The following is a 10214-nucleotide window of genomic DNA, read 5'->3' as shown; positions in this document are numbered from 1 at the left end:
AGGAAGAGTGGAGAGACACAGAAACCATGTTCTATTATGTTGGTATTTAAAAGTTTCTGTGATGTTTGTGTTTTTTGGAGATTACCGTTGTGGTGAAGTGTTGAGTTTGGGTTGTGCTTGGGTTGAGGACCTGCAGACAATATTTGTAATTGCTTTAATAATAAAGCAACCACTATGATAGTGCTTTAGATTAAACCTGTGTCATATCTAGACTAATTGTAATTGTGTGTTTGCATAATAATAATAAAAAACATTCATCTAGCCTATTTATACTTAATTTATGACAAATACTTTTCCAGGCATTTTTTATTTATTTTTTTATTTTACATCTGATGTATTTTGCTTGCTTTGAAAGAACTCTCTTGTTTAGTAAAGTTTTTTTTTTTTTTTTTTTGATTGCAGCCTTTTTCTGCTGCCATTGTTTTCCTTGGATTTGCTTTTCAGTTCCATGCAATTTTAAGCTTTTCCTGGTTCATTCCATGTTTTATGCAAACTCTCTCATGCTAATTCAGATTAGCACAGTTGGTTTTTAATTATTCTGATTTATTTTAATTCAGGACTCCACAGTGCAGGTTTTGGTAATCTGTACTTAATCTGTGTTTCAGAAAGCAATTTTTTAAGACACATTTAACTATTCTGGATTAAGGCCTACTCTTGGCTTAATTTAATCCTTGTCCGGGTTTCGAAGTTGAAGCATATGAAGTTAACCCTTAAACAGGCAAGACTGGAAAATGATCAGCAGAAAAAAAAAACAAAAAAACATTTAATTTCTCTTTTTTATGTTATCTGGACTTAAGTAAAACATATCCAAAAGAATTTTCGAAAAATTTTATGTAGTTTGGATTTTATGAGTTGTAACTCCTGAGTCACGTTGCCCACGTTGGTAGAACAGAGGTGCCCAACCCTGATCAAACACACCTGAAACAAACAAATTCTAAGTTATCCTAAAGACTTTTATCCTAAGATTTGTTTGTGTTTCAGGGGTGTTTGATCAGGGATGGAGCTAAACTCTGCAGGACAGTGGGCCTCCAGGAACAGGGTTGGACACCCCTGTTCTACCATAAAATGAGCTGTGTGAAGCTCTGCAAGAAAATATTTAGTTAAAATGCAAAGATATAGTCAACAAAATGTAACAATATCAGTTTTATAAGTGAAATATTTTTACCTCAAAAAATATTTTTACCTTTTTTTTCTGAAAAAAGTAAGATTAATATTTACTTTACACAAAATCTGAATGTCCTGCACCAATGGCACCCATGTTGGATTTAGGTCACGCTGACTAATTGATCACAGAAAACTTGAAACAAATCATGTGACCAGCATCCTCAAGACAGACCAGGCTGTGATAAAGGATAAAACAATTTGATGAAAATGTTTCTTATGCCCCAAACAAGACACTAAAGAGTATGTGTGTATCCATAAATTGGTCAAAATAAAAAATTCTTCCTCTATCAATACTTAAATGGGATTCTAGGATTTGTCAGTCTTCCTTTAAAAAAAACCATCCATTCCATTTATTATCTCGGAATTCATATAACTTGAACGTCAATGATCTGTTTAAACTTAATTTTATTTCTTTACTCAAGACAATTAGAGACAATCTAGAAAGATGGAACAATCTCCCCATCTCTTTGATGGGCAGAATATCTTATTACTAAAATTGAATTACCTTTTTTCTATGACTCCTGTTTTCCCCCCTCTAGCTGGATTTCCTCTCTTAACAGAATTGTTAATACATTCTACTGGAAAGGATGGAAACCAAGAATCAAACTCACAACTTTACAGAAGCCCAAGTCTTTGGGAGGATTAAACGCACCACATTTCTATTATTACTACTACTTTATCAGTGTGGTGGAAATTAACAGTCTTTTTCACCATCCAGTTTGACTCCATCATGGAACAAGAAGTTCACTATCAACAAAAAATCTTTTCTCTTCCAATCAAATTCAATTCCAACACATGCTACCAATAATTAAAGGAAGCTATAAAAAGTACACTTAATATCGATACCTTTGTGAATTTTAATCATGAACTCTTTGAAAAAGATATTTTAACAAATCACTATTACGAATATATAATATGCTATCTTTCAAGGATAATTTCTCTACCGACAAATAAATGGAATAATAATTTTTATTCTGAATAAACTGATCTAGACCTTTTAGAACTTCACAAAGATATTTTTTTTTTTCATATCTAGTAATTCCAGAATACAGTTGCTACAATAAAAAATAATATATTTTGTGTATTTCACCCAAAGTAAATTGTTTTTGTTTACACTAATTCTGTAACGTGTGTGCACAGGCAGGCAGACAGATGAAAACAAAAGACGAATAAAGTTCCAAAACAAGGTTTAACATAATCCAAACCGGTCGAGGTACATACACACACAACCGAAACGAGACCAGACAAAGACACATCAACTGAACTGAAATTATATACACAGACGATTAACTCAAATGACAAACAGCTGTGATGATTAGTGCAGTGTCCATGGTGACTGATTGTGGCGGGAAAACAGAACAAAGGACCACGTGTGACTAATGAAAACAAACAAACTGAGTCCATGTGGTACAAATACATGTACATACTGTCAAAATAGTTTAGATTATTCACTCCTTCTGGAACTGTACATACATAAAGAAATTCTGGTCAGAAGTCATATATAAACTTGAAGTGCTTCTAGACTTTGAGTCCCCTTCAGTATTTCTTTAAGGAGATCTTTCGCCCATTAATGCTTCAAAAGTAACAAAAACGTTTATGTTTACTTCATCTATATTAGCTAAAAAAGTAATACATAGGATAGAATAAAAATATCTATTACCCAACGGTTCAATCTATTGACAAACACATTAACACTTGAAAAAAATGACTTAGAAACAAAATGACTGCTTCTGAAATAATATGGAGCCCTCTTTTAAAGTTCCTGGACAGATGAACTTGAAACATGACATAATACATATAATCAAAGGTGTGGATAAATTAGGTGTTTGGTGACCTAGACTACGTGTATCGTTTTTTTTTTTTTTTTTTTTTTACTTGTTTGTTTGCCCTGTACTTGCATCCTGCAATGTACAGTATAACTGTGTATATGTGTCCATAAGTATAGGGTTAAACGTGGATGTATTCTGTGTACTCTGTGTATTGTACCCTTAAGTCTATTTTCAAAAAAAATAAATAAATAAATAAATAATAATAATAGTAATAATAATAATGAAATAATAAAAGAAACTCTATTATTATTGTATATATAGTGTTGTCTTGCAGATACAGGCTTTGCTTGATGTATTTCCTGATTAAGAAACCTGATTCTATTCTCAATATCCATGGACTACTGGTTCAGTCCTGCTCCTGGAGGGACACTGCAGTGTTCAGCTCCAACCCCAATTGAACACACCCAAAGCAGCTACTAGAAACTTCCAGACAGGTGTGTTGAGGTAAGTTGGAGCTAAACTCTGCAGGACAGTGGCCCGCAGGACTGAGTCTGGACACCCCTGCTATATAGACATGTTAATCTACTGGAAATGATACATTCTACATTCCAACACAAACAAGAGGGAAAAAAATTACAGAATGAAACTTAAAGTACTGTGCATCTGTCACTTTCACTGACTGGTCTTGCTCTACTCTCTAGTCCTCTTATCTTAGTCTCCTCTTGTATTTCTTTCTCCACTTGTTGTTTTCTCCTCTCTTCCTCTCTGTCTCCTCTCTTCTCCCTCTTGTTTGAATCTGTGAGCATCTTCAAACATCTCATTACTGTAGTATCCTCCTCCATTCTGCTCTATCATTGTGTCAATCTTCTGCAGTAGATCATTCACCTGCTCTCTGTCATTCACATCTTTATTGTTGAAGATGTGATATCTGCCTCCACACTGATCAACTAGATGACTTAATATATTGATCTCCTTAATGAGTTCTTCTATAGGCTTTCCTCTCAGCTGATCTCCATGAGTGAAGAGAATGATGGAATATTTGAACACCTCCTGACCAAACAACATCTCAATGAACTGTGGAATCTGCTGATCCTGTACAGTGAATCTGTCATCTACTCTGAACACAATGAGAAAAGCGTGAGGTCCGGGACTGGATAAATAAACACTTCTTGCTATCTCTGTCACTAAATCTTCAGGTTTCATGTGTGTGTCAAAGAATCCAGGAGTATCAACTACAGACACAGATCTGCCTGAAACAGTGGCGTGAACATCTGAATATTCACGGGTTAATGAACATGCATTCATCTCAGAGTTAAACACTCTCTGTCCCAGTATTGTGTTTCTAGATGCACTCTTCCCAACAGCACCTTTACCCAGAAGAACAATCCGTCTGGATGGGAGACTGTCAGCAGGAATATCCTGGATGTTGATGGGAATCCTTCGCTGTGGTTTTTTTGACACTGTATAAACAAATACAACCAAAAGAAGAATTACATCCTTTAATACAACATGAACAAGTTGTGCTAAATTACTATAGTTTCCTACAGTTAACATACAGTATCAATTCTGTCATCTCCACACTGGTTACCCCTATTAAGTTATGTTTGTAATGTCATGAACAGCAGCTTCACTAATTATTTTCCATTAGCTCTTCTGTCTCTGTAACTAGAGATTATTCCAGCTCCTTTGATCCAGCCTCTTAAAAGTCTTGAGATGACATAACATTTGTGAGATGATGCCAACCCCTGCGAGGACTTCAGATCGTAATGCAGAAACATTCATTCTCTGTAAAGCTGCTCTGGCTGCTGCTTAAACTCTTTTAGTTTGTTACATTTTTACATTAATTTTAAGCCACTCTTTTTATTAATGTCAGAAACATTTCTGAAAAGCTATCCTTTACTGCTAATCTTCCTCTGGAAACTTTCAAGTACTGTGAAATAATAAATGAAATATTCCTGTTATTTTGGATAAATAAAGTCTATTTTTTATGCCTTAGTTGAAAGATGTAGTAAAAATCCACTTACGAATCTTTAAGTTGTTCCGCAAAACTTTAGTTAGCAGAGATTTCACTTGTTCATTCTGTACTTTTTTCTTGTTGTTGAACACGTGGAATCTGTCCTCATATTTCTGAATGAGTTTCTTCAGTGGTTCATTCTCATTAATGACTTAATTTATGGTCTCATTTTCTTCTTCCAGTTCATCTCCTCTGGTGAAGAGAATCCAGGTGTTCTTCAGCTGTTTTTCTCCCAGCAGCTTCTCAATCTTCTCCACAGTTTTTCTCTCTTCTTCAGTGAATCTTTCAGCTCTGATGACCAGCAGAAACACACAGGGACCAGATTCACATTTCCGAAGAACCTCTTCATATTTCCTAAGCTCTTCCTTACTCTCTGAACCAGAAAATCCTGGTGTGTCATAAACAGTGACTGGAAACCCACAAACTTCACCGACTTCAGCAGCAACATCTCGATTGACTGATTTGGAGCTTTTCTTTGATATGAAAGCTTCTCTTCCCAGTATTGTGTTTCCTGATGAACTTTTCCCAACTCCTATTCTTCCCAGTAGCACCAAGTTTAAACATGGATTTGGCATCACCATTGTTTCCTCCATTTTTACTCCATATACTAGAAATAAACATTAACATGATGCAAGAGGGAAAAAATAAAAACATACAAAAATTTACCACAGAAACATAAATTCTCCCAACTAAATCCTTTCTTTAAAATATTTTTTATGTACTTTAAAATAAATATTACAATTCTTCAAATGCAGTAGTCACAGTTTGGTTCTGAAAAGTGAGAGGAGAGGATCTAATAGCAAGCTGTATTTATTTGCAAAGATCACAAGGAAACATGAAGTCAAAATGTCAGAATGTTAACACAAAACTTGACTATCAGTGAATAAAATAACAGGCTATATACACACACGCAGGTTAACGAACCAAACTAGAACTAATCAGTAACTATGGAAATAAATGAGAACATGCTAAACTCTGGTGCTTCATATACAGAACCCTTCATACGATCATTTTACAGATGTTGTTTTAATTAAATATTTTCATACTTTATCAATAGAAATTGAAATAATTGATTAAACATGAACATAAACAACTATTATGCAATCATTTAGGACATTTATCTTTAGAAACTTTAGGGCACAAAGAGTTCTTTAAAATTGAGAATTTTATTCCTTTCTATTTAATTAATTTATTTCTATATAGGGTGCGGGACCTATATAGAACCTTGTACCTTTTTATACACAGGAAACAGGAAACTACGGAGCCCCTAAAGGGACGTGGTGGTGGAAAAAATAGGAAGGGAGGAAATTTTAAGTGCTGGTTGAAAAAAAAATTTGGGATGGGAGGATTTTTTTTTTTTCCAAATCTTTTGCGTTCCCTCGCAAAACTTTTGCGTTCCCCCGAGAAACTTTGCGTTCCCTCGCAAAGTTATAATCGTTCCCTTGCTGTGAGCTCGGACAAACACTTCCTCTTTAATGTCCCGCTGGCTGGCAGTGTTTCAGTTAGTAACATACGTTAATAATGCACACAAATAATGCGCAGCTCTTAGAGTTTGAACTTGTTGGACTCAAATATAAAGAAATGCAGTCAGTGCTTATTTCAAGCAGTTCAGTAAAGTTAGCGATATATTCACAGATTCGAGCTTCCCGGATTAATAACTTGTGAGCTAAACGTTGTTAAAACACAAATGCAGCTACTTCCAATCACAGTAACCTAGACAACGAGCTACAACAACCCAATTTTCCTCAAATGTGCTTTATAATAAATTGGTCTCTATGAGCAGGCGGCGGAGATACACGTCTGAAGGGACCGTCTGAGAAGTGCAAAACCCAAAACCCTTTTGCTCATTTTATATTAGCCTATGTAAAATACTCAATAACTTCATTGTAACACACTGTACTGTCACCAAATTTAGTTCATACATCACTGCTCTCTTGCTGGTTAGGTACTACAACACTTAGTTTGGCAAGTAGCACATAAAGGCCTTCTTTACACAAATGATGTTGGTACACAGCTTTTGCATGATAATTGTTTACTGGATTTGATGGCATTACAATTTATTTAATATTTTTTACTCATAACAGTGAAGTTATTGATTTTATTTAATAAATAATAATTATAAAAGTTATGCTTTTTTTTTTTTTTTTTTTTCAAACTAAGTGTTCCAGTGCAACCAGCAGGAGAGCAGTGATGTATGAACTAAATTTGGTGACAGTACAGTGTGTTACAGTGAAGTTACTGAGTATTTTACATAATATAAAATGAGCAAAAGGGTTTCGGGTTTTGCACTTTTCAGACGGTCCCTTCAGACGTGTATCTCCGCCACCTTCTTTATAGTATTTGAGTCCAACAAGTTCAAACTCTAAGAGCTGCGCATTATTTGTGTGCATTGTTAACGTATGTTACTAACTGAAACACTACTGCCAGCCAACGGGACATTAAAGAGGAAGTGTTTGTCCGAGCTCACAGCAAAGGAACGATTATAACTTTGCGAGGGAACGCAAAAGTTTTGAAAAAAAAAAAAAAAAAAAAAATCCTCCCATCACAATTTTTTTTTTTCCACCAGCACTTAAAATTTCCTCCCTTCCCATTTTTTTTTTCTACCACCATGTCCCTTTAGGGGCTCCGTAGGAAACAAACATGGGAAATTAAACTCGGCTACAAAAGGAACAGAAACACTTCAACATAAACAGCCATGACAGCAATTAGCTTGAAGTTGAATGATGAACAGTCACAGCTTATCAAATCTATAAATCTATACAGTATAATACTTTCATGTTAATCTGACTTACTGTGAGGTCGATCATCATCTGAACTTTTGCCCACTGCAAACCAACAGAAAAACGCAAACTGTAAGTGAATCTGGTGAACATTATTATGTGCACTACATGCCTTTGTGTACTACTCATTACCCACAATCCTAATTTCTGACACAATCATAAACACTGTGATTAAAAAAGCCTTACTGTTGGGCCGATCAAAGTCCGGACTACTTCTGCCTGCTGCAAAACACAAACACAAATTGCACAAACATATGAGTGTTTTCCACAATGACGGGAAAAGAGAAACTTGGATGTCAGAATCACAATGAATAAATTACCTGTTATTATTAGCCTATAATTGTTTTGTGTTTTTATTCTGGCTATGAGTCACACACTTATTTTTTTAAAAGAAAGATTTATTTATTTATTTATTTAAGCGACAGTGAAATACAACTCAATAGATCAGAACAACTTTATTTTTGTGTCCATTTTAAGCTAGAAGTTTCATTTTACAGTCTCAGTCTCTCTCTCATCATCACAAAACGACGTGAACGAAGTGACGGATGTAATAAAGTTCGCAGAACAAGAGATTTTGAAGTTATGTTTTTTTTTTATTAAATGTATATCTGCCAGTTTTAAATGGCCTGTATTACTGCTTCCTTGATTCGCAACTCGTAAACAAGTACGTTACAGCCTACTAGCCGAGATGTTTTTACACGGAAATGTCTTATGAATAAACACTACAGTCATTGCTTTAGAAGGATTTTATTTGACTGTGATCTATCATTACGTGTCTAGCATGAAAATGTGCATATTTGTTGTTAATCAAAGATAACCTGCACTGTGCGCCATTTTATGCTCAACACATTCACGAAACCGGAAGTAAAACGGTGACGTCACGATGACGCGAGCGCGAAAGTCGAACACGGACATGAACAGATCCTCCTCCTTTTGCTGTTTATTTACAATCCGAATCACGTTATTAACTTCGTATAAAATATCATTGTTATGTTCCACGTAATTTTTTGTATTTTGTTTTTTGTTTGTTTCCTCCCTCTCTTTTGTTATCTATCCATCGAGTTGTTTAGGTTGATCTTATTGGACCGGAAAACCGGAAACGTTCTGACGTCACGACCAGCGTTCTGCCAATCTGCGGGTTGCTGATCGTTTAAAGGGCTTTTGGTGGCGTTCCACCTGCAGTGAGCGTTTGGGCCTCGGACCTCACTCACCTTTGTCGAGCCAGAAGCACTCAGCCAATCTACGTGTCTTTGAACTGTTCACTTAGTCTGTGGTTTACTGAGACAGTATTCTGTGAGTTGTTTGATGCACTTGTGTAATAGTTAATCTGATGGAGTTAGAGCGTGATACAAGTTTCACATGTTCATTGTATGTGCGCATTCGTATGCTGGTGTGAAGTCATTATCTGTTAACCACTTGATTGGCAAATAATGATCGCTTTGTTATGTACAGCCCTACTCAGTGTTAATCTCAACCTCCCTGACAACTGTTAATTCCGTAGTGAGTGACGGCTCGAACTGGTAGTTAGTAATTTATGTTAGTTAGTGTGTGGGTGTTTGCCTCCATTGTATTTTTGGTTATTTATGTAGTAAGTTTAGTTAGGGCGTCGTATACGCCGAAGTTTTCGGTTTTGTTTCTACATCTTATTTTTGGTAGTTCGTTTAGGGGTGTGGGCTTTAGTTAATGGGGTTTTGTTTTGATTATTTCTTTTGTTTGGCGACACCCTCGTTTTCTTCGTGTCCAATTTCTCCCATGTCAATAAACATCGGGTTATTTCTGCAACCCTTGTTGTCTGGTCTGCTCTTCTTCACACTGCAACAGCTGTATCTCACCTAAATGTTGCGTTCATTCCACTTAACATCTGTAAGCTCTTAACAATCATATTAAAAGATAAATGAATTCAGGTAAGTGATTCTTGTTTCAAACATGATAACTGAAACTACTATACATTATATTTATGCTTCTTATTTCAAAATTTCTTTTCACTTTACTATCTTAACTTTCAGATGTCATTTATTTATTTATTTATTTATTTATTTACATACTATTTCTAAACACCAGTACACCAAAACAAATTTCCTGTATGTGTAAACCCACAGTATTTGGCAATAAAGCTGATTCTGTTTCTGAAAAGATGGTTTGAGAAATTAAGGTATCGATTTTAAGTCTCAAGACATTCAGTACCGGAAAGTACAACTTATTTACCTAACACACTTCTTACAGGAAAGCTATACTATTTCTTAATAGACAAAACTGAGTGTTGATATATGTCATGTATAATGCAAATAAGCAGAAAATTACTCTTAATGTATACCTGTTAAATATGCAGATAAAAGGTTGTCAGTTGTATACTGTTTCAGAAATCATGAATTCACACAAGACTCTTCTGAATGAATGAAGCATGCATAGATAAAGTAGTACATTTTATACTATACCACTAAAGTTAAAAATACTGTGTAACAGCTCCAGACCAAATATATTTTAACA

At 35.1% G+C, this 10214-nt stretch overlaps 2 protein-coding genes across 1 annotated transcript in view; one reads left to right on the top strand and one right to left on the bottom strand.

Annotated features, from left to right (window-relative positions):
* LOC127509878 (gastrula zinc finger protein XlCGF52.1-like) overlaps window positions 1-10214 on the top strand; it is a 298674-nt gene that overhangs the window by 223111 nt on the left and 65349 nt on the right.
* The window catches only part of LOC127509890 (GTPase IMAP family member 9-like), a 58828-nt gene continuing 51629 nt past the window's right edge, over window positions 3016-10214 (bottom strand). Inside the window, exon 6 of the mRNA XM_051889155.1 lies at window positions 3016-3818. Within this exon, the coding sequence (XP_051745115.1) occupies window positions 3645-3818 (174 nt within the window). The 3' untranslated portion in view covers window positions 3016-3644. The remainder of the gene's footprint in view (window positions 3819-10214) is intronic.

This window comes from Ctenopharyngodon idella, chromosome 3 (genome assembly GCF_019924925.1).
Source record: "Ctenopharyngodon idella isolate HZGC_01 chromosome 3, HZGC01, whole genome shotgun sequence".
Lineage (NCBI taxonomy): Eukaryota > Metazoa > Chordata > Actinopteri > Cypriniformes > Xenocyprididae > Ctenopharyngodon > Ctenopharyngodon idella.
Note: the sequence above shows the minus strand (reverse complement) of the source record. Positions and strands in the feature narration are given on the sequence as shown.